The sequence below is a fragment of the Bombina bombina genome, chromosome 2 (genome assembly GCF_027579735.1).
Source record: "Bombina bombina isolate aBomBom1 chromosome 2, aBomBom1.pri, whole genome shotgun sequence".
In the NCBI taxonomy this organism is placed as follows: domain Eukaryota; kingdom Metazoa; phylum Chordata; class Amphibia; order Anura; family Bombinatoridae; genus Bombina; species Bombina bombina.
Genome location: NC_069500.1, coordinates 543650293 through 543676844, shown reverse-complemented (window position 1 = coordinate 543676844; position 26552 = coordinate 543650293). Strand labels below are relative to the sequence as shown.

Here is a 26552-nt window from a genome sequence, read left to right as displayed (position 1 = left end):
TGGCGTGCCATCTAGTCTGTGTTTTCTTAATTGTTTGGCAGCAAAATATCTTTGTAATGAAAGTTTTCTAGTGAAAGAATTAATATCTACGAATAAACTGAAAATATTAGTTTGATTGGGGGGACAGAATGACAAACCCCTACCTAGAATCCTAATTTCATCATCTGACAATATGTGGGATGAGAGATTAAAAATCCCTTCCCTTAGTTTCTGTAACTTTGTTTTTTTTAGGGTGTTCCCTCTCCCTCTCCTCCCTCGTTTGGGAATGACCTTTTTTTGTGATTTATTTGTGTTTTTGTTTTGTCCCATAGGGGGCCAATGGTCTCTCCCCTAAAAAATGGTTCCCATTAGAGGTGGAAGGTCTTTCTTGTCATGTATGGGGCTGGTCAGTTTGTCTATTAGTTGAATTGTCATTCTCATTAGATAATACATGAAATCTGTTTTGTGTGGGGGTTTCATAGTAATCAGGGTGAGCCTCAATGTGTCTTTTGTTGTGTTCCCACTGATTGTCATTATTTTGTCCGAAATTCATTCTGGAAGGGGGTGTATTGTATTGTTTAGAATGTTCACTTTGTCTGATAGATGGTGGATAATGTGTTCCTTTGCTATGACTCTGGTTATTAGGCATCCTATTATCATATTGGTGAGTGTTTGTTCTCCAATGTTGTTGATCTGTCTGTTTGTGATAGTATATGTCATTGGGGGGATATTCGTACTGTCTCCCATTATTGTTTCTATAGCCAGTAATGGCCTTGTTCTCATAATAAGTGGGTGTCTGATGTTTATTGACGTTTTGTCTATTGGAAAAATAATGATTCTGATGAGAATTGCCAGAATTTTTGGGAGTCCAATTGTGACCATTAGTTGGTTGGTTTCTCCTTCTATTATTCCTATTCTGTACAATTTTCCAATCAGAATCTTTATTATCAGTAGTTGCTGTGTCACTTTTTTTGTTATATGTATATACAATTCCTTTATTGTAGTCTTCTTCATCCCTAGCTAGTTTTGAATTTTTTCTCTCAATCAATTCCCTTTGATAGTCATCAGACGATTTTATAGTTTGACTATTAAGTTTAGAATATTCAGAATGTCCCTTTAATTTGTCAAGTTCACTCTGAATTTTTTCAATTTCTTTAGCTGTTTCATCTACCAATTGTTGTCTGTGGCTTATCAACAGGTCAATGAGTTGAAAGGAACAGTTATCTAAAATGGAAAACCATTTGTTTAAAAGTGTATCATAATTTTTAAAGGAGCAATTTTTAAACACCCTTAAGTCTCTGGGGATCTGTTTTTTATCTTTATATTTTTTAAGGGTGTCCAGGTCCCACCAATGTCTATTCTCTGTTTTTAATAACCCTTCTAGTGTAGAAAATAGACTTTCTATAGATGTTTCTGTAGAAGATGCATCAATATTTTGATTATAGCTATTTTCCTGAGATGTCCTTCTATTGGATCTTTCTAGTACAGATAACATAATGCAAAATGAATGCGACTCCCCTCTATGCCTATCTAAGACAGATTAATATCTAATATGTGATACAATCACAGTGGAGGGGGTGCACAAGGTTATATATAATAGAATAGTGATCAATACTGGCCCCTAGGGGCAATTGCAACTACAACAGATAATACAAACAGATTATAATACAGACCAATAAAAATCTTATTAGATATAATAAGGTTAACTTTGTGTAAGTCTCTATGGTATAGAAAAAAAAAAAGAAAAAAAAAAAAAGAAAAGTCTTTTTGTAAAATGAACTGATGGTTGGTGTAGGCAGCCTCCTCTTTACCAGATGATCCAGAGAAAAACTATAAAACAGAAGACAACAGAGGGGCGCCTCATGTGTAGAATTATCTCGGTGGTAATAGAATAGCCAAATGGGTACTCACACACTCCAAAAGCACACTTATGTGCTGGTAGGGACAGGCTGTAGATTTATATAGGTGTAACAGCTCACCCGTTCTGGGATACTTCCAATACTGTAATGCTGCAGCAAGTATGAAAAAGCAAACAGAAAGCACTATATGTGCAGACCATTAAAAATAAAACATAGGTGTGTACTTAGTGGTATAAAGTGGGTACTCACATACTCCCATAGCACACCAATGTGCTAGTAGATGCAGGCTGCAGATTCAAACAGGTGTGGCAGCTCACCCAAACAGATAATCCTTCAGGTGTTGAAAAGAATGAGAGGAAATGCAGGTTTGGCACTCCACAGTAGCTGTATCCTTTTCAGTAGAAATGAGCAGATGGTAGGAAATGAGATCCACTCCCAAAATAGAAGTTAAAAAATATTTATTAAAAACAGGTAAAAAATTAAAATTAAACAACAACACCAAGGTTGTTGTAAAGAGTGGATTAAAGGGTTAACCAATTGGCCCCAATAATTGAAAGGCGTTTCTCGGTCAGCAGACCGTTTCATCAGGCATAACATACTCATTCCTACCTCTGCTCTTTATACCCTATAACTATATAACTGATAACTCAAACAGTTTAAATTTCAACCAAGGATGTGAATCGTAGTAGATAGATTAAGATAGTAACAGTGGCACTCCAAAAGAAGCAGTATATTTACTTTTTAATTGATTTAATTAAAAAAGATTTTTTTTTTGTGTGTGTATTCCAAAACCACTACCCGCCGAAGGAACTGTAACATGATTGGATGATGGGTGTGTGTTGGCTAACCAATCATATGTCGTCTGAGGGAATTTTTTCGGACAAAATAATTCCAAAAATTCAGTGGCCCCCTGTTTGTATTTGATAATTTACATCGCAACTGCAGCTAGCACTCTGTAAAATGCCCGCACAGCTGCGCTTAGACACAGAACATGTCTAATTTAGAAATCTGTGTTCAAGTTGCAAAAGTCACATGACTGGGGGTGTGTATCAGTCGTCCAATGACGAACTTGTTGGAAATGTCATTTGAGAAATCGTTTCTCATAGGTATAGCTGCAGACATCAGCCTCGTTTTTATGCTCTATATTGCAGCAGACGTTTGAAAGTATAATTATAACTATGCTATTAGTATTGCGCTCTGATCTGTAGAGCATAGGCAGCAAAAAAAGGGAAAAAGAATTTTTGTAAATACTAAAGTGATGTAATTTAAACTACGATCGGCTGTAGTATCCCCAAAGTGGCTCCAAAGTTAGATTAGAAACAAAGTTATATAGGCATATGTGAATTCATATATATGTGCAAAAAAACTAAACGGAACTGGCTTCTTAAAATAAGGGCTCTAGTCCTAGCCCAAAGCAGTGGATATGATCACATATACACTCGTGTGCAAGTGTACATGTGTGATGACTGCTGTGGTTTGAACAACTATAGATAAGAGATAGCATTACACTAATGCTGACTCAGATGGATGATTATATGTTTATCAATTGTAGCCAATAAAAACTTATCTTACTAGATGTTAAAGGGTCCTGATATCATGATGTGTAGAATGGATGTATTAAGTGAAAATGAACTTAAAATCTATGTGCATGTGGCTATATAATTGTAATAATAATAAATACGTGAGGAACTCTACTAATGTGACATATGTGTTTCGATGATCAGAAGAGAAATATAAAAGTGACACCAAGGTGGATAAAAAAATAGGAAAATAAATCCTACATGTATGTGTATATGAATGTTCCTTTAACTAAAATATGCCAGGAACATAACATGATATAACAAAAACTAGATGATATAGGTATGTGTCAAAGTGTCTACATATTCTATTCCTTTTAAGCTGAAGAACAGACATTACAAAGAGAAAGAATAAGTCTGTTACTTACATCTAAAAGAGTAGGGATATGATGTGTAACTTTTGGGGGGGGGGTGTGATTAAGGGTGATTTGTGACTCATAATTGTTAATAGTACTTATTTATAAAGCATCAGTCTAATAAATTTGTGAAGGACTATTTGATCATTCTAAAAGGCCGCCAGATCTAATACTTCGTTTAAGCCAGAGGGAAACAAGGATTGGAACTTAAAAATCCAGTCTGTTTCTCTCTGGCGCAACCGAGTATATCTATTTGTCCCAATTTTGGTTGGAATAAATTCTAATGGAGTGATACAAAAAGTGTGGTGATGTCCTTGATGTTGCACCGTGCTATGACGCGATATTAGAAGATAGCTTTTTAAGAGCTAAAAATGAGGAAATAATTCCAAACATAGTTATATTAAAAAAACTTTACAAAAACATTGGCCGATACTTCTTAAAGACCCCATTCTCAAAAATAATATCAATAACACCCCAAGAGTAGTTTTCCGAAGAGCACCAAGCCTCAAGCAGAAACTGGCACCCAGTAAAATAGTGATATCCAAGAGAAATCACATACACAATTGCACTTCAGTTACCGCTAGGAAAGGTAAATTAGGAGCCTATCGATGCAACAAGTCAAGATGTAATATGTGCAGTTTTATAACTCACGGATCTAATTCCGTCAAATGCCACACAACAGGAGAAATATTTCCTATTAAAAATAGGATTGGCTGCAACACTGAATATGTGATCTACTTTCTTTCCTGCAGATGTGGCCTGCAATATTTGGGCCGCACCTGCAGGAAGATACGCACCAGATGGAGTGAACATTTGAGGAATATTAAAAAACAACTACTTAAACACAGCGTATCGCATCATAGCACGGTGCAACATCAAGGACATCACCACACTTTTTGTATCACTCCATTAGAATTTATTCCAACCAAAATTGGGACAAATAGATATACTCGGTTGCGCCAGAGAGAAACAGACTGGATTTTTAAGTTCCATTCCTTGTTTCCCTCTGGCTTAAACAAAGTATTAGATCTGGCGGCCTTTTAGAATGATCAAATAGTCCTTCACAAATTTATTAGACTGATGCTTCATAAATAAGTACTATTAACAATTATGAGTCACAAATCACCCTTAATCACCCCTACCCCCAAAAGTTACACATCATATCATTACTCTTTTAGATGTAAGTAACAGACTTATTCTTTCTCTTTGTAATGTCTGTTCTTCAGCTTCAAAGGAATAGAATATGTAGACACTTTGACACATACCTATATCATCTAGTTTTTGTTATATCATGTTATGTTCCTGGCATATTTTAGTTAAAGGAACATTCATATACACAAACATGTAGGATTTATTTTCCTATTTTTTTATCCACCTTGGTGTCACTTTAATATTTCTCTTCTGATCATCGAAACACATATGTCACATTAGTAGAGTTCCTCACGTATTTATTATTATTATATATTATTTATAGACTCACCTTAGTTATATCCAAGTACAATCATATTTGCCACTAAAATTAAACTGGCCTTAGTTGATTAAATACAACCTTGGTTCAGGCCAGCTTTAGAGTTACCCTATCTCCCTTGTAGGGTTATTAAACATCACAATTATATAGCCACATGCACATAGATTTTAAGTTCATTTTCACTTGTTACATCCATTCTACACATCATGATATCAGGACCATTTAACATCTAGTAAGATAAGTTTTTATTGGCTACAATTGATAAACATATAATCATCCATCTGAGTCAGCATTAGTGTAATGCTATCTCTTATCTATAGTTGTTCAAACCACAGCAGTCATCACACATGTACACTTGCACACGAGTGTATATGTGATCATATCCACTTCTTTGGACTAGGACTAGAGCCCTTATTTTAAGAAGCCAGTTCTGTTTAGTTTTTTCGCATATATATATGAATTCACATATGTCTATATAACTTTGTTTCTAATCTAACTTTGGAGCCACTTTGGGGATACTACAGCCGATCGTAGTTTAAATTACATCACTTTAGTATTTACAAAAAATTCTTTCTCCCTTTTTTTGCTGCCTATGCTCTACAGATCAGAGCGCAATACTAATAGCATAGTTATAATTATACTTTCAAACGTCTGCTGCAATATAGAGCATAAAAACGAGGCTGATGTCTGCAGCTATACCTATGAGAAACGATTTCTCAAATGACATTTCCAACAAGTTATTCTAACAAGTTCGTCATTGGACGACTGATACACACCCCCAGTCATGTGACTTACGCAACTTGAACACAGATTTCTAAATTAGACATGTTCTGTGTCTAAGCGCAGCTGTGCGGGCATTTTACAGAGTGCTAGCTGCGGTTGCGATGTAAATTATCAAATACAAACAGGGGGCCACTGAATTTTTGGAATTATTTTGTCCGAAAAAATTCCCTCAGACGACATATGATTGGTTAGCCAACACACACCCATCATCCAATTATGTTACAGTTCCTTCGGCGGGTAGCGGTTTGGAATACACAAAAAAAAAAATATGTTTTAATTAAATCAATTAAAAAGTAAATATACTGCTTCTTTTGGAATGCCACTGTTACTATCTTAATCTATCTACTACGATTCACATCCTTGGATGAAATTTAAACTGTTTGAGTTATCAGTTATAATTTAAGACTCTAACAGACCAAGGAGGTTTTTATTTTGTATTAAAATACAAATAATAAGATTATATAGGTACAATGGCACTTCTTGAAACATCATTTCATATAAATACATGAACATATAAACAAAAGGGGAACACTTAGGCCTAGATTTGGAGTTTGGCGGTAGCCGTGAAAACCAGCGTTAGAGGCTCCTAACGCTGGTTTTAGGCTACTGCCGGTATTTGGAGTCAGTAAAAAAAGGGTCTAACTCTCACTTTTCAGCCGCGACTTTTCCATACCGCAGATCCCCTTACGTCAATTGCGTATCCTATCTTTTCAATGGGATCTTTCTAACTCCGGTATTTAGAGTCGTGGCTGAAGTGAGCGTTAGAATTCTAACGACCAAACTCCAGCCGCAAAAAAAAGTCATTAGTTAAGAGCTTTCTGGGCTAACGCCGGTTTATAAAGCTCTTAACTACTGTGCTCTAAAGTACACTAACACCCATAAACTACCTATGTACCCCTAAACCGAGGTCCCCCCACATCGCCGCCACTCGATTACATTTTTTTAAACCATTATCTGCCGACCGCCACCTACGTTATCCTTATGTACCCCTAATCTGCTGCCCCTAACACCGCCGACCCCTATATTATATTTATTAACCCCTAACCTGCCCCCCTCAACGTCGCCGCCAGCTACCTACACTTATTAACCCCTAATCTGCCGTCTGCACGCCGCCACCAGCTACATAATAGCTATGTACCCCTAATCTGCTGCCCCTAACACCGCCGACCCCTATATTATATTTATTAACCCCTAACCTGCCCCCCTCAACGTCGCCGCCAGCTACCTACACTTATTAACCCCTAATCTGCCGAGCGGATCTCACCGCTACTATAATAAAGTTATTAACCCCTAATCCGCCTCAATAACCCTATAATAAATAGTATTAACCCCTAATCTGCCCTCCCTAACATCGCCGACACCTAACTTCAATTATTAACCCCTAATCTGCCGACCGAATCTCGCCGCTATTCTAATAAATGGATTAACCCCTAAAGCTAAGTCTAACCCTAACACTAACACCCCCCTAAGTTAAATATAATTTAAATCTAACGAAATAAATTAACTCTTATTAAATAAATTATTCCTATTTAAAGCTAAATACTTACCTGTAAAATAAATCCTAATATAGCTACAATATAAATTATAATTATATTATAGCTATTTTAGGATTAATATTTATTTTACAGGTAACTTTGTATTTATTTTAACCAGGTACAATAGCTATTAAATAGTTAAGAACTATTTAATAGCTAAAATAGTTAAAATAATTACAAAATTACCTGTAAAATAAATCCTAACCTAAGTTACAATTAAACCTAACACTACACTATCAATAAATTAATTAAATACAATACCTACAATTACCTACAATTAAACCTAACACTACACTATCAATAAATTAATTAAATACAATACCTACAAATAACTACAATTAAATAAACTAACTAAAGTACAAAAAATTAAAAAAGAACTAAGTTACAAAAAATAAAAAAATATTTACAAACATAAGAAAAATATTACAACAATTTTAAACTAATTACACCTACTCTAAGCCCCCTAATAAAATAACAAAGCCCCCCAAAATAAAAAATGCCCTACCCTATTCTAAATTACTAAAGTTCAAAGCTCTTTTACCTTACCAGCCCTGAACAGGGCCCTTTGCGGGGCATGCCCCAAAGAATTCAGCTCTTTTGCCTGTAAAAAAAAACATACAATACCCCCCCCCCCAACATTACAACCCACCACCCACATACCCCTAATCTAACCCAAACCCCCCTTTAATAAACCTAACACTAAGCCCCTGAAGATCTTCCTACCTTGTCTTCACCATGCCAGGTATGACCGATCGTTCCAGGCTCCGAAATCTTCATCTAAGCCCAAGCGGGGGCTAGACATCCATCATCCGACGGCTGAAGAAGTCCAGAAGAGGCTCCAAAGTCTTCATCCTATCCGGGAAGAAGAGTAGATCCGGACCGGCAACCATCTTCTGCCAAGCGGCATCTTCTATCTTCATCCGATGAGGACCGGCTCCATCTTGAAGACCTCCACCGCGGACCCATCTTCTTCCGACAACGACATCCCGATGAATGACGGTTCCTTTAAGGGACGTCATCCAAGATGGCGTCCCTCGAATTCTGATTGGCTGATAGGATTCTATCAGCCAATCGGAATTAAGGTAGGAAAATTCTGATTGGCTGATGGAATCAGCCAATCAGAATCAAGTTCAATCCGATTGGCTGATCCGATCAGCCAATCAGATTGAGCTTGCATTCTATTGGCTGATCGGAACAGCCAATAGAATGCGAGCTCAATCTGATTGGCTGATTGAATCAGCCAATCGGATTGAACTTGATTCTGATTGGCTGATTCCATCAGCCAATCAGAATTTTCCTACCTTAATTCCGATTGGCTGATAGAATCCTATCAGCCAATCGGAATTCGAGGGACGCCATCTTGGATGACGTCCCATAAAGGAACCGTCATTCGTCGGGAAGTCGTCGTCGGAAGAAGATGGGTCCGCGGTGGAGGTCTTCAAGATGGAGCCGGTCCTCATCGGATGAAGATAGAAGATGCCGCTTGGAAGAAGATGGTTGCCGGTCCGGATCTACTCTTCTTCCCGGATAGGATGAAGACTTTGGAGCCTCTTCTGGACTTCTTCAGCCGTCGGATGATGGATGTCTAGCCCCCGCTTGGGCTTAGATGAAGATATCGGAGCCTGGAACGGACGGTCATACCTGGCATGGTGAAGACAAGGTAGGAAGATCTTCAGGGGCTTATTGTTAGGTTTATTTAAGGGGGGTTTGGGTTAGATTAGGGGTATGTGGGTGGTGGGTTGTAATGTTGGGGGGGTATTGTATGTTTTTTTTTACAGGCAAAAGAGCTGAATTCTTTGGGGCATGCCCCGCAAAGGGCCCTGTTCAGGGCTGGTAAGGTAAAAGAGCTTTGAACTTTAGTAATTTAGAATAGGGTAGGGCATTTTTTATTTTGGGGGGCTTTGTTATTTTATTAGGGGGCTTAGAGTAGGTGTAATTAGTTTAAAATTGTTGTAATATTTTTCTTATGTTTGTAAATATTTTTTTATTTTTTGTAACTTAGTTCTTTTTTATTTTTTGTACTTTAGTTAGTTTATTTAATTGTAGTTATTTGTAGGTATTGTATTTAATTAATTTATTGATAGTGTAGTGTTAGGTTTAATTGTAACTTAGGTTAGGATTTATTTTACAGGTAATTTTGTAATTATTTTAACTATTTTAGCTATTAAATAGTTCTTAACTATTTAATAGCTATTGTACCTGGTTAAAATAAATACAAAGTTACCTGTAAAATAAATATTAATCCTAAAATAGCTATAATATAATTATAATTTATATTGTAGCTATATTAGGATTTATTTTACAGGTAAGTATTTAGCTTTAAATAGGAATAATTTATTTAATAAGAGTTAATTAATTTCGTTAGATTTAAATTATATTTAAGTTAGGGGGGTGTTAGTGTTAGGGTTAGACTTAGCTTTAGGGGTTAATACATTTATTAGAATAGCGGTGAGCTCCAGTCGGCAGATTAGGGGTTAATGTTTGAAGTTAGGTGTCGTCGATGTTAGGGAGGGCAGATTAGGGGTTAATACTATTTATTATAGGGTTAGTGAGGCGGATTAGGGGTTAATAACTTTATTATAATAGCGGTGCGGTCCGGTCGGCAGATTAGGGGTTAATAAGTGTAGGCGACGTTGTGGGCGGCAGATTAGGGGTTAATAAATATAATATAGGGGTCGGCGGTGTTAGGGGCAGCAGATTAGGGGTACATAGGGATAATGTAAGTAGCGGCGGTTTACGGAGCGGCAGATTAGGGGTTAATAATAATATGCAGGGGTCAGCGATAGCGGGGGCGGCAGAATAGGGGTTAATAAGTGTAAGGTTAGGGGTGTTTAGACTCAGGGTACATGTTAGAGTGTTAGGTGCAGACGTAGGAAGTGTTTCCCCATAGCAAACAATGGGGCTGCGTTAGGAGCTGAACGCGGCTTTTTTGCAGGTGTTAGGTTTTTTTTCAGCTCAAACAGCCCCATTGTTTTCTATGGGGGAATCATGCACGAGCACGTTTTTGAGGCTGGCCGCGTCCGTAAGCAACTCTGGTATCGAGAGTTGAAGTTGCGTTAAATATGCTCTACGCTCCTTTTTTGGAGCCTAACGCAGCCATTCTGTGGACTCTCAATACCAGAGTTATTTTAAAGGTGCGGCCAGAAAAAAGCCAGCGTTAGCTACGCGAGTCGTTACCGTCAAAACTCTAAATCTAGCCGTTAGTTTTTTATTATTTTTTTTTATTATTATTCCTTTTTCCCAAATCAGTCCTAGAAACACCTGACTGTCCACACAGGTGGGAATCAATTAGACACGCACCCACTAGAAAGGAGTCAATTGTTTGCTTGTATGTAGGGTATAAAGAGCAGAGGTAGGAATGAGTATGTTATGCCTGATGAAACGGTCTGCTGACCGAGAAACGCGTTGCAATTATTGGGGCCAATTGGTTAACCCTTTAATCCACTCTTTACAACAACCTTGGTGCTGTTGTTTAATTTAAATTTTTTACCTGTTTCTAATAAATATTTTTTAACTTCTATTTTGGGAGTGGATCTCATTTCCTACCATCTGCTCATTTCTACTGAAAAGGATACAGCTACTGTGGAGTACCAAACCTGCATTTCCTCTCATTCTTTTCAACACCTGAAGGATTATCTGTTTGGGTGAGCTGCCACACCTGTTTGAATCTGCAGCCTGCATCTACTAGCACATTGGTGTGCTATGGGAGTATGTGAGTACCCACTTTATACCACTAAGTACACACCTATGTTTTATTTTTAATGGTCTGCACATATATTGCTTTCTGTTTGCTTTTTCATACTTGCTGCAGCATTACAGTATTGGAAGTATCCCAGAACGGGTGAGCTGTTACACCTATATAAATCTACAGCCTGTCCCTACCAGCACATAAGTGTGCTTTTGGAGTGTGTGAGTACCCATTTGGCTATTCTATTATATTTCTGTTACCACCAAGATAATTCTACACATGAGGCGCCCCTCTGTTGTCTTCTGTTTTATAGTTTTTCTCTGGATCATCTGGTGAAGAGGAGGCTGCCGACACCAACCATAAGTTCATTTTACAAAAATACTTTTTTTTTTTTTTTCTATACCATAGAGAGTTACACAAAGTTAACCTTATTATATCTAATAAGATTTTTATTGGTCTGTATTATAATCTGTTTGTATTATCTGTTGTAGTTACAATTGCCCCTAGGGGCCAGTATTGATCACTATTCTATTATATATAACCTTGTGCGCCCCCTCCACTGTGATTGTATCACATATTAGATGAACAGTGAATGGGAAAAGTTCTGACATACAGTCATGTTTGAATTGTAGAACTAACTATGTCATATACTTAATCACATGTTCACAATGCAAAATACAATTGGTCTCACGTCAAGGGACATGAATTCAAGAATCAGGGAACATTTCTCGACCATTAACTTAGGCAAGGCATCCACCCCATTGTTGCAACACTTTGCAAGAATACACAATGGGAATTTAAATACATTCAGGTGGTGTACAATTGAAAAGGTAGTTTTGCCCAAACGTGGTGACCTGGACCAGCTTTTGGCCAAGAGAGACATTTTTTGGATTTTTAGACTAGAGACCAGGGTACCCAAGGGACTTAACTCACGATTTGATATGATCAATTATTGGGAATAGTATATTCCCAGAGTGTACTAACACAAACCTCTCCCCTACCCTGGTCTCGGGTCTATGACCTCATTTTTTCAAATGTTTTCATGATTGCCAATTTATATTAGGTCTTGGATTGACCCTTGTGCCCTAAATTTCTAGGTTATCTTATAGTGTTCAAAAGGTTTGAGCTACATGGGTGGTTCAGACTATTTGAATTATTTAAAGTATAAGAAATATATATATATATTTTTTATTAATTTTTTTTAAATAAATATATATTACACACAAATAGGTAACAACTATGCACCTTCTTAGCCTGATTTGTATTTACATATATATTGCTCTAATTTTCTACATTTCCCTAGTTTTATCTTTCTGTCCCTTGTCAATATTTAACAGTTTACTGTATTATACAGCAAATTGTTTGCATAATTGGATTGTCTAAGAGTTTAATTCATTTTAAACTTGATCAGTCAGGCACATTGAATACTTGTGATACCTTTTGGTATTTTGCACATACACAACAGATGCTCCCCCTGTTAATGCACGGACAACACTCATTATAACAATATTCAGCATCCCTTTACTTCCAGAAGGAACAGTCTAGCACAAAACAACATTATCTTTTCATTTGCTTGATTATACATTTTTGCATTGAATATGCTTTTTCATATGATGTACTAGTCAATCCAAATGCTCTTGCACAAATCAGGCATTATAAGGTTAACTGGGTTAGCGCATATTGTTTTAATTCATTTTGCATCTAAGCTAATGGGTTTTATTCTCTGTTCCTAAATATCAGAGTTAAGCACAGCACTATAGGCTATGACTACGGCTTGTTAGCCAAAACGCGTAAGCCAAAGTGCTGCACTCACTCTGCATGTTCCTGAGCTTCCTGTTTCATTTTAATGATTTACAATGAAATTGCTTGTTTTTACACTGGATGGTGTGGATCATATTTTTTATCTAAAGATTTAGGGACATAATCAGACACCATTATAGAATTGAAAGAAGCAAGGTAAAACACTAAAGAGCAAGCCGATGTGAGCTTTGCCAACGTGCATTAACCTGACCTGCGCTTTCCCGACGTGTGTAAACCCAAAGGCAAACATGGACCCCATTTTGCCTTCAGAACTGCCTTAATTCTTCGTGGCATAGATTCAACAAGGTGTTGGAAAAATTCCTCAGAGATTTTAGTCCATATTGATATGATAGCATCCCGCAGTTGCTGCAGATTTGTCGGCTGCACATCCATAATGCGAATCTCCCATTCCACGACATCCCAAAGGTGCTCTATTGGATTGAGATCTGGTGACTGTAGAGGCCATTGGAGTACAGTGAACTCATTGTCATGTTCAAGAAACCAGTTTGAGATGATTTGAGCTTTGTGACATGGTACATTATCCTGCTGGAAGTAGCAATCAGAAGATGGGTACACTGTAGTCATAAAGGGATGGACATGGTCAGCAACAATACTCAGGTAGGCAGTGGCATTTAAACAATGCTCACTTGGTACTAAGGGGCCCAAAGTGTGCCAAGAAAATATCCCCCACACCTTTACACCACCACCAGCCTGAACTGTTGATACAAGGCATGATGGATCCATGATTTTATGTTTACGCCAAATTCTGACCCTACCATCTGAATGTCGCAGCTGAAATCGTAACTCATCAGACCAGGCAACGTTTTCCCAATATTCTATTGTCCAATTTTGGTGAGCCTATGCGAATTGCTGACAGAACGGCACCCAGTGTGCTCTTCTGCTGCTGTAGCCCATCTGCTTCAAGGTTCGACGAGTTGTGCATTCAGAGATGATATTCTGCATACCTTGGTTCTGACAAGTGGTTATTTAAGTTACTGTTGCCTTTCTATCATCTCGAACTAGTCTGCCCATTCTCCTCTGACCTCTGACATCAACAAGGCATTGTCGTCCACACAACTGCCGCTCACTGGATATTTTCTCTTTTTCGGACTATTCTCTGTAAACCCTAGAGATGGTTGTGCGTGAAAATCCCAGTAGATCAGCAGTTTTTGAAATACTCAGACCAGCCCGTCTGGTAACAACAACCACGCCATGTTCAAATTCATTTAAATCCCATTTCTTCCTCATTCTGATGCTCGGTTTGGACTTCAGCAAGTCGTCTTCACCACGTCTAGATGCCTAAATGTATTGAGTTGCTGCCTCGTGAATGGCTGATTAGCAATTTATGTTACCAAGCAATTGAACAGGTGTACCTAATAAAGTGGACAGTGAGTGTATATAAACATATGTGTATATATATATATATATATATATATATATATATAAACTATAACTGCCCATAATAAAGCTATAGCGTTTCTAAATGAAAAAAATAACAATACTTACCAAAAGACGCTCATCTACCTGCAAACAACCAGTAGACAGCTAAACCAGTACTAAAACATATCAGCAGTGGTTATGGAATAGGAGTATATTGCAGATCATAAAAGGAGGCAAAAGACAAATCCCTGCGACCAATTATGGGGGTTTGTGACAGATCTCCAGTGAGGCGAACAAAGAGACCCAAACCATACCCCATATACATCCCACTGACAAGTTCTGTACTCTGAGGGGAAACCGGGCCTCAATATATTGTTATTATTATTTATTATTATCGGTTATTTGTAGAGCGCCAACAGATTCCGCAGTGCTAGTATAGACTGAGTATCACTTTCTGAAGAATCAAATACACATCTTCATTCATTCCAGCTGAGGCAAAGTAAAGACTAAGGTACCTGTGAGGTGGGAGTGGTATTATAGAGCCTCCTCTTTGCCTCCTCCTAGTGGTAAGGAAGAGTAATTCCCAGGAGTAATGGATCATGGACTCTCACCACCCGTATGAAAGAAATAAATGTTAGTTGGAGACTAGTACCAGTACTTGTGACTAGTACCACCATAAAGGTTATTATTAATACCACCATTATATAACAATTTACTAAAACTGTTATGTAAAATAAAATCATTTACTATTGGTATATTCAAATCCATATAAGAGATAGATAGATGGATAGATAGATAGATAGATAGATAGATAGATAGATAGATAGATAATGTTAGACATCAGATCAGACCTTTGTTCCTTCAGCCCTTCTTTAAGCCATTTGCATAAATCATACCTTTATATCATATCCCATAACCTTGCAAAACATCTGCCAACCTTATCTATCACTATCATGAAGCATCAGATCAGACCTCTGGTCCTGCAGCTCTTCTTTAAGCTACATACTTAGTGCCTCTATAATCCCAATTTCCACATAACACCTTATATTAGACCCATGGATCTGCAGCCCCTGTGCAAGCTTCATCAGAGCACATAATCAGACCCAAAGTCCTGCAGCGGGTCTTTAATCTACATACCCACATCAGACCCTTCACCTTACAGCTCCTCTAACAGTCACGCACTAACATCATATCTTGCATCTGACCCCAAATCAGACATCAGATCAGACCCATAGGTACCACAGCCTCTTAACGTAACATCACTGTTAAGAGATTTCAATGTATTCTTCTAAATTAATTTACATGGCTGTGTTGTGTATTTTTTACTGTCTTGGCTGACTTTTCTTCTATACATTTTCAAATATTTAAAAATATTTCTGTTTTCATAGGAGGAACTTCTTCTAGAACAGAAAAAGTTGAAAGAAGAACAGCAAGTTATTGAGAAACGCAACCAACAGTTAATTTCTATCATGCAGCAGTTCAAAGGAATGTGACGAATAATCTTCTGACCTCAAGGAAACTGGCATTAAATAGAGATTAAAAACATTTTAACAATATGCAATTGCTAATTTACTTGTATTTATATTGAATCTTGCTTGTAATAGAGCCAAATGTCCTTAAATTAATAGAATTCACTTAGTTATGTAAAAAAACATTAAAGAAAGTTAAATATAAAATATTACAACTACCCAACAATCAATCGGCTACATTAGGAGTTTTACGTTATGGCTCATAACGCTGCTTTTTCACTACCACTGCTATTAAGAGTCTTGTCAGAATAGCTGTACCGCACACTTTTTTGGCTGTAACGCAACGTAACTACCGCACCTTTCAAAAAGTCCTTTTTCAATGGTACTTCCATAGCGCCGGTATTATGAGTTTTGCCTGGGAGGCCAAAAAGTGAGCGGTACAGCCTATAACTACAAGATACGTACCGTAAACTGAAAGTCAGTAGTTATGGGTTTTACTCTACAAAGCTGTACCATAAAACGCATAACTAATGTGTTACAAAGTACACTAACACCAATAAACTACCTATTAACCCCTAAACAGAGGCCCTCCCGCATCGCAAACACTTAAATAAAATTATTAACCCCTAATCTGCCGCTCTGGGCATCTCCACCACTATAATAAACATATTAACCCCTAAACCACCGCACTCCTGCATCGCAAACACTAGTTAAATATTATTAACCCCTAATCTGCCGCCCCCAACGTAACCGCCGCCACTATACTAAAGTTATTAACCCCTAAACCTAATCCTAACCCTAAGTCTAACCCTAACACCCCTAACTTTAATATAATTAAAATAAATCTAAATAAATCATTAACTAAATAATTCCTATTTAAAACTAAAATAAACCCTAATACATTGTAGCTATCTTAGGTTTTATTTTTATTTTACAGGTAAGTTTGTATTTATTTTAACTAGGTAGACTAGTTAGTAAATAGTTATTAACTATATACTAACTATCTAGTTAAAATAAATACAAATTTACCTGTAAAATAAAACATAACCTGCCTCACACTAACACCTAACATTACACTACAATTAAATAAATTACATTAATTAAATACAATTAACTAAATTACAAAAAAAAATAAACACTAAATTACACAAAATAAAAAAGAAATTATCAAATATTTAAACTAATTACACCTAATCTAATAGCCCTATCAAAATAAAAAAAAACCCCTAGCCTAAACTAAACTGCCAATAGCCCTTAAAGGGCCATAATACCCAAATATTTAAACACTTGAAAATGATGCAGCATAGCTGTAAAAAGCTGACAAGAAAATATCACCTTAACATCTCTATGTAAAAAAGAAAGATATTTTACCTCAAAAGTTTCTCAGTAGCCACATCCCATTGTAAAGGACTTCTAAGCAGCAAATCAGTATGTCTGTCCTGGGACAGCTAAGGAAGTGAGCTTACGTGCACACTCATCTTATTTCCCTATTCAGTGTAAGGAAGTTTACTATGAAATCTCATGAGATCACAGTAAAAGAGTTCATGACCTCAGCACTGTTGATGCTGATTGGCTGCTGTTCAATTCTTCATTTTTTATTTTTTTTTACCTGCAGTTGGGCAGCAGCTGAAGTATAACATTTTACACAGAACTTACTCTGCTGAGCTAAGGAAATTGTGAGGTAAAATATCTTCTTTTTTTACATAGAGATGCTCAGGTGATATTTTCCTGTCAGCTTTTTACAGTTATACTGCATCAGTTTCAAGTGATTTAGCATATGAGTATTATGTCCCTTTAAAAGGGCCTTTTGCAGGGCATTGCCCCAAAGAAATTTTACCTGTAAAAAAAAAAAATACAAACAACCCCCCAACAGTAAAACCCACCACCACCCACACAACTAAACCCCACAAATAAAATCCTATAAAAAAACCTATGCTCCCCATTGCCCTGAAAAGGGCATTTGGATGGGCATTGCCCTTAAAAGGGCATTTAGCTCTTTTCCATTGCCCAAACCCTAAGCTAAAAATAAAACTCACCCAATAAACCCTTCAAAAAACCTAACACTAACCCCCGATGATCCACTTACAGTTTTTGAAGACCGGACATCCATCCTCATCAAGCCGGGAGAAGTCTTCATCCAAATGGGCAGAAGTCCTCAACGAAGCCAGGAGAAGTCTTCATCCAAGTTTTCATCCAAGCGGCAAGAAGCAAATCTGAATTAAATGGTAAATAATCCTATTGGCTGATGCAATCAGCCAATAGGATTGAGCTCACATTCTATTGACTGTTCCAATCAGCCAATAGAATGCAAACTCAATCCTATTGGTTGATTGGATCAGCCAATAGGATTGAAGCTCAATCCTATTGGCTGATTGCATCAGCCAATAGGATTTTTTACTCTTTAATTCCGATTGGCTGATAGAATTCTATCAGCTAATCGGAATTCAAGGGATGCGATATTGGATGACGTCCCTTAAACGAACCTTCATTCTTCAGTAGCCGTTGACATAAGAGGATGCTCTGCGGCGGATGTCTTGAAGATGGAGCCGCTCCGCGTCGGAAGGATGAAAATAGAAGATGCCGCCTTCTGCCCGCCTTGAGGACCACTTCTTGCCACTTGGCTGAAGACTTCTTCCGGCTTCGTTGAGAACTTCTGCCCGCTTGGATGAAGACTTCTACCGTCTTGATGAGGATGGATGTCCGGTCTTCAGAAACTGTAAGTGGATCTTCCGGGGTTAGTGTTAGGTTTTTTTAAGGGTTTATTTGGTAGGTTTTATTTTTAGCTTAGGGTTTGGGCAATGGAAAAGAGCTAAATGCCCTTTTAAGGGCAATGCCCATCCAAATGCCCTTTCCAGGGCAATGGGGAGCTTAGGTTGTTTAGATAGTTTTTTATTTGGGGGGTTTGGTTGTGTGGGTGGTGGGTTTTACTGTTGGGGGGTTGTTTGTATTTTTTTTTACAGGTAAAAGAGCTGATTTCTTTGGGACAATGCCCGGCAAAAGGTCCTTTTAAGGGCTATTGGCAGTTTAGGCTAGGGTTTTTTTTATTTTGGGGGGGGGGGGCTTTTTATTTTGATAGGGCTATTAGATTAGGTGTAATTAGTTTAAATATTTGATAATTTCTTTTTTATTTTGTGTAATTTAGTGTTTATTTTTTTTGTAATTTAGTTAATTGTATTTAATTAATGTAATTTATTTAATTGTAGTGTAATGTCAGGTGTTAGTGTAAGACAGGTTAGGTTTTATTTTACAGGTAAGTTTGTATTTATTTTAACTAGGTAGTTAGTAAATAGTTAATATCTATTTAGTAACTAGTCTACCTAGTTAAAATAAATACAAACTTAGCTGTGAAATAAAAAATCTAAGATAGCTACAATGTAACTATTAGTTATATTGTATCTATTTTAGTGTTTATTTTACAGGTAAGTATTTAGTTTTAAATAGGAATTAGTTAGGTAATATTAGTAATTTTTATTTTAGATTTATTTAATTATATTAAAGTTAGGGGTGTTAGGATTAGGCCTAGACTTAGGGTTAGGTTTAGGGGTTAATATATTTATTTAGTATTAGTGATGTGGGAGGCCAGAGGTTTAGGGGTTAATAACTTTAGTATAGTGGCGGCGACGTTGGGGGTGGCAGATTAGGGGTTAATAAGTGTAGGTAGGTAGCGACAACATTGGGGGCAGCAGATTAAGGGTTAATAAGTGTAGGTAGGTGGCGGCGACATTGGGGGTGGCAGATTAGGGGTTAATCAATTAAGGTAGGTAGCGACAACATCGGGGCAGCAGATTAGGGGTTAATAAGTGTAGGTAGGTGGCGGCAATGTTTGGGGCGGCAGATTAGGGGTTAATAAGTGTAATGTAGGTGTCGGCGATGTCGGGGGCAGCAGATTAGGGGTGTTGGTATTTGTGTGTGGTATGGCGCTCAACGCAACCATATTGCCTGCTAACGCAGGTTTTTGGAAAACCTGTAATAGCAGCGCTATTAAAACTGAGTGGTGGCAATAACTTGCAAGTTATTAGCGAGCCGCTCATAACGCAAAACTCGTAATCTGGCTGAATGCGATTATGTTCAAGTAATTATCATAAATTTTGTGTAGTTTTTCGATAAATTTGCATGCCATCCACGTTAAAAAGCTTTATGCAGTGTGCTCTTACAAGGCTCAGAATTAGAAAACCTATCATTTTCAGAGTTAAAATAATGTGTTGGGGGGGGGGAGTAAAAAATAATTAAAATGAATGTATATTGCAAACCTTTCATTATGCATAATAAAACATTTAATATTGCAATTGCATGCCTCTTTAATTATGCAATAAAAGGTTAGTCAAATGTAGTTCTTTTACCATTTGACAAGCAGAGGGGTCTTTTCCAGTCCATTAGTGCTGTGTTCAAATTTGAGGCTACTGCAGTGCATTAGCAGACCATTTTTGTCACATTATTTCTAATAATTATTTTTAGCACTGAAAAAGCACATCATATACTTTGCATAAATAATCTTCACCCTTGGGGGCCGATTTATCATTGGTCTGTCGACATGATCCGCTTAGCAGATCATGTCCGACAGACATAGATGAATGCAGACTGCATACGCTGTCAGCATTTATCATTGCACAAGCAGTTCTGGTGAACTGCTTGTGCAATGCCGCCCCCTGCAGATTCGCAGTCAGTCTGCCGCTAGCAAGGGGTGTCAATCAGCCCAATCTTATGAGATTGGGCTGAATGATGTCCGCAGCCTCAGAGCAGGCGGACCAGTTAAGGAACAGCGGTCTTAAGACTTATCAGAAAACCGTTGTCGCATGAGTTTTCAATGTAAAAGTGGTCTAAGAATTTTGCACATTACTATATATATGCGCCTAAAAAAGCAAATTGAGACAACTGTCTGAAGAAACTTTCTACCAAAGGTTGCTTCAGAAAAAGCAAAAACCTCAAAACAGAGAATTTAGAAAAAGAAAACAAAGAAGACCAAATAGCTGTCTAGCAATTTAGATTAACTGAAGCCTTATTCTTGAATGTCCAAGACATAATTGCCTCCAAAAAGTTTAACAAAAAGGCTACAGAAGCAATAGAAGTCTTCCAACCCTTCCTAGGATCATAAAGAAGGACAAACTAAATGTTTGTTTAAAAACTTAGTAGCAGCAATGAAATATTCAAGTTCCCAAACACTATCCAAGTAATGCAAAGATCTCTCAGAAACATACCTACAAAAAGGACACAAAGAAGGAACAACAATCTCTCAGTTAAAGTTGTCTGAAGAAACCACTTTAGTAAAGAAATAAAAGTAAGAACCAAAAAAACAGCCTTATCCTGATGAAACATCAGGTAAGAAGGATCACAAAAAAGAGTGGGTAACTCAGAAACTCTTCTAGCAGAAGAAATAGCCAAAAGAAATAACAATTTCCAAGAAAGAGGAAAAATTACCAGTCTATGCAAAGGTTCAGAAATGAGGAGCCTGCAATACCCTTAACACCAGAAAAGGATTCTATGGAGGAGAAATAGGTTTAATAACAGATTAATATGAACAAAACAATGAACATCAGGAAGATTAGTAATTTTTCTGTGTAACAAAACTGAAAAAGCAAAAGAACTGCCTCTTTAGAGAACTGGCAGATAGACCCTTATCTAGACCACCCTGCCAAAACTCCAGAATCCTAGGAATTCTGAATGAATACCAGGAAAAAACATGATTAAAACGCCATCAAATAAAAAACCTTCCAGATTTTCTTAGTTACAGGCTTACAAGCCTGAATGAGGGTTTCAACCCCTATGTCTAAGAATCAAGCAATCAATTTCCATGCCATCGAGTTCAGAGACTTGAGATCCGGATGGGGGAAAAAAACGCACAAAGATTAAACTTTTTTTTTTTTTTTTTTAAAGAGGGACCATGATTAAAAAAGCTTGAAGAACCACACGAAGTTCAAAACAAAAACTAATAACCTATCCTCTAGAGGATACCAGACTCCTTATGCTCTACAAGAAAAAAACAGGCAAATAAAGAGAAATCTGCTAAACCAATTGCAGATATAATCTCTAACCACTGATTGCGCCTAAACAGTGAAATGAAGTGAGCTACTGATGGAAATTAAAAGAAGTAGGATTTCAAGACAGACAGACCTTCTGAAGTTTATTCTGCATGAATCCACCAGCAATAAACACAATAGGATATCATTTTAATGTCTCCTAGAAAAGACACCCTCTAAGCTGGATATGGGCATAGTTATAAGACCATAAATAAAAAAGCCTGCCAAAAATAACAACCTGATAAGCACAATTAAGTTCCCCTAAACACTGAATACCATCAGCAATGCTCCTAGAACCTTATAAAAAAAAAGGAGCTGCATCCAAATCAAACAGAAAGATGACAAGAAGCAGTGAATGTCTAGGAATGCCAACCAAAGCAAAGAAAGGTAATCCTAGTGGATAAGGATGTGCCGGTATGGGTCCTAATACAAACTGCTTCCAACTTGAGACCAAGTACCCTTGCCTAAAATAAATAGAAAAGACCCTTTATTTTTTTGGCATAAAAACATAATTTATGTAAGAACTTACCTGATAAATTCATTTCTTTCATATTAGCAAGAGTCCATGAGTTAGTGACGTATGGGATATACAATCCTACCAGGAGGGGCAAAGTTTCCCAAACCTTAAAATGCCTATAAATACACCCCTCACCACACCCACAATTCAGTTTAACGAATAGCCAAGAAGTGGGGTGATAAAAAAGTGCGAAAGCATATAAAATAAGGAATTGGAATAATTGTGCTTTATACAAAAAAATCATAACCACCACAAAAAAGGGTGGGCCTCATGGACTCTTGCTAATATGAAAGAAATGAATTTATCAGGTAAGTTCTTACATAAATTATGTTTTCTTTCATGTAATTAGCAAGAGTCCATGAGCTAGTGACGTATAGGATATTGATTACCCAAGATGTGGATCTTTCCACACAAGAGTCACTAGAGAGGGAGGGATAAAATAAAGACAGCCAATTCCTGCTGAAAATAATCCACACCCAAAATAAAGTTTAATAAAAAACATAAGCAGAAGATTCAGACTGAAACCGCTGCCTGAAGTACTTTTCTACCAAAAATTGCTTCAGAAGAAGAAAATACATCAAAAAGGTAGAATTGAAAAAGTATGCAAAGAGGACCAAGTTGCTGCTTTGCAAATCTGATCAACCGAAGCTTCATTCCTAAACGCCCAGGAAGTAGAAACTGACCTGGTAGAATGAGCTGTAATCCTCTGAGGCGGAGTTTTACCCGACTCAACATAGGCAAGATGAATTAAAGATTTCAACCAAGATGCCAAAGAAATGGCAGAAGCTTTCTGGCCTTTTCTAGAACCGGAAAAGATAATAAATAGACTAGAAGTCTTTCGGAAAGACTTAGTAGCTTCAACATAATATTTCAAAGCTCTAACAACATGCAAAGAATGCAATGCTTTCTCCTTAGAATTCTTAAGATTAGGACATAATGAAGGAACCACAATTTCTCTACTAATGTTGTTGGAAATCACAACTTTAGGTAAAAATTCAAAAGAAGTTCGCAACACCGCCTTATCCTGATGAAAAATCAGAAAAGGAGACTCACAAGAAAAGAGCAGATAATTCAGAAACTCTTCTGGCAGAAGAGATGGCCAAAAGGAACAAAACTTCCCAAGAAAGTAATTTAATGACCAATGAATGCATAGGTTCAAAGGGAGGAGCTTGAAGAGCTCCCAGAACCAAAATCAAACTCCAAGGAGGAGAAATTGACTTAATGACAGGTTTTATACGAACCAAAGCTTGTACAAAACAATGAATATCAGGAAGAATAGCAATCTTTCTGTGAAAAAGAACAGAAAGAGCAGAGATTTGTCCTTTCAAGGAACTTGCAGACAAACCCTTATCTAAACCATCCTGAAGAAACTGAAAAAAATTCTCGGCATTCTAAAAGAATGCCAAGAAAAATGATGAGAAAGACACCAAAAAATATAAGTCTTCCAGACTCTATAATATATCTCTCTAGATACAGATTTACGAGCCTGTAACATAGTATTAATCACAGAGTCAGAGAAATCTCTTTGACCAAGAATCAAGCGTTCAATCTCCATACCTATAAATTTAAGGATTTCAGATCCTGATGGAAAAAAGGACCTTGCGACAGAAAGTCTGGTCTAACGGAAGAGTCCATGGTTGGCAAGAGGCCATCCGGACAAGATCCGCATACCAAACCTGTGAGGCCATGCCGGAGCTACCAGCAGAACAAACGAGCATTCCTTCAGTATCTTGGAGATTACTCTTGGAAGAAGAACTAGAGGCGGAAAAATATAGGCAGGATGATACTTCCAAGGAAGTGAAAATGCATCCACTGCCTCCGCCTGAGGATCCCGGGATCTGGACAGATATCTGGGAAGTTTCTTGTTTAGATGAGACGCCATCAGATCTATTTCTGGAAGTTCCCACATTTGAACAATCTGAAGAAATACCTCTGGGTGAAGAGACCATTCGCCCGGATGGAACATTTGGCGGCTGAGATAATCCGCTTCCCAATTGTCTACACCTGGGATATAAACCGCAGAGATTAGACAGGAGCTGGATTCCGCCCAAACCAAAAAAATTCGAGATACTTCTTTCATAGCCAGAGGACTGTGAGTCCCTCCTTGATGATTGATGTATGCCACAGTTGTGACATTGTCTGTCTGAAAACAAATGAACGATTCTCTCTACAGAAGAGGCCAAAACTGAAGAGCTCTGAAAATTGCACGGAGTTCCAAAATATTGATTGGTAATCTCACCTCCTGAGATTCCCAAACTCCTTGTGCCGTCAGAGATCCCCACACAGCTCCCCAACCTGTGAGACTTGTATCTGTTGAAATTACAGTCCAGGTCGGAAGCACAAAAAGAAGCCCCCTAAATTAAACAATGGTGATCTGTCCACCACGTTAGAGAGTGTCGAACAATCGGTTTTTAAAGATATAAGTTGAGATATCTTTGTGTAATCCTTGCACCATTGATTCAGCATACAGAGCTGAAGAGGTCGCATGTGAAAACGAGCAAAGGGGATCGCGTCCGATGCAGCAGTCATAAGACCTAGAATTTCCATGCATAAGGTTACCGAAGGGAATGATTGTGACTGAAGGTTTCGACAAGCTGAAATCAATTTTAGACGTCTTTTGTCTGTTAAAAGACAGAGTCATGGACACTGAATCTATCTGGAAACCCAGAAAGGTTACCCTTGACTGAGGAATCAATGAACTTTTTGGTAAATTGATCCTCCAACCATGATCTTGAAGAAGCAACACAAATCGATTCGCATGAGATTCTTCTAATGAGAAGACTGAGCAAATACCAAGATAATCGTCCAAATAAGGAAATACCAAAACCCCGTTCTCTGAATACAGAAAGAAGGGCACCGAGAATCTTTGAAAAAAATTCTTGGAACTGAGGCTAGGCCAAACGGTAGAGCCACAAAACTGGTAATGCTTGTCTAAAAAGAGAATCTCAGACACTAAAAATGATCTGGATGAATCGGAATATGCAGATACACATCCTGTAAATCTATTGTAGACATATAATGCCCTTACTAAACAAAAGGCAGAATAGTCCTACAGTAACCATCTTGAATGTTGGTATCCTTACATAACGATTCAATATTGATAGATCTGGTCTGAAGGAATTGACCTTCTTTGGTACAATGAAGAGATAAAATAAAACCCTAGTCCCTGTTCCAGAACTGGAACTGGCATAATTACTGCAGCCAACTCTAGATCTGAAACACATTTCAGAAATGCTGAGCCTTGCTGTGTTAACTGGGACACGGGAAAGAAAAAAATCTCTTAGCAGGAGGCCTTAACTTGAAGCCAATTCTGTACCTTTCTGAAACAATGTTCTGAAACCAGAGATTGAGAACGGAATTGATCCAAATTCCTTTGAAGAAAACGTAATCTGCCCCATACCAGCTGAACTGGAAAAAAGGGCCGCACCTTCATGGGTACTTAGGAGCTGACTATAGGTTTCTATAAGGCTTGGATATATTCCAAACTGGAAAAAGTTTCCAAACTGATACCGCTCCTGAGGATGAAGGATCAGGCTTTTGTTCCTTATTATGAAAAAAAGAACGAAAAAATGATTATTACCCTGGACAGAAAGGGAAAACAAAGTTGACTTAGAAGACATATCAGCATTCCAAGTTTAATCCATAAAGCTTTTCTAGCTAAAATAGCTAGAGACATATACCTGACATCAACACTAATGATATCAAAAGATGGTATCACCAATAAAATTATTAGCATGTTATAGAATAATAATAATGCTATAAAATTATGATCTGTTACTTGTTGTGCTAAAACTTCTAACCAAAAAGTTGAAGCTGCAGCAACATCCGGTAAAAATATAGCAGGTCTAAGAAGATTACCTGAACATAAGTAAACTTTTCTTAGAAAGGATTCAATTTTCTTATCTAAAGGATCCTTAAATTTAGTACTATCTGCCGTAGAAATAGTAGTACATTTTAGCAGGAATAGAGACAGCCCCAAACCTTAGGGATTTTGTCCCAAAAAACTCTAATCTGTCAGATGGCACAGGATATAATTGCTTAAACGTTTAGAAGGAGTAAAAGAATTACCCAAATTATTCCATTCCCTGGAAATTACTTCAGAAAAAACATCAGGGAGATTAAACACT

General features: G+C 37.4%; 1 protein-coding gene across 1 annotated transcript in view; it reads left to right on the top strand.

The window, feature by feature from the left end:
• Positions 1 to 15981, top strand: part of LOC128649248 (trichohyalin-like) — a 229744-nt gene extending 213763 nt beyond the window's left edge. Inside the window, exon 4 of the mRNA XM_053702401.1 lies at positions 15814 to 15981. Coding sequence (XP_053558376.1) covers positions 15814 to 15918 — 105 coding nt within the window. The 3' untranslated portion in view covers positions 15919 to 15981. The remainder of the gene's footprint in view (positions 1 to 15813) is intronic.
• The last annotated feature ends 10571 nt before the right edge of the window (positions 15982 to 26552 follow it).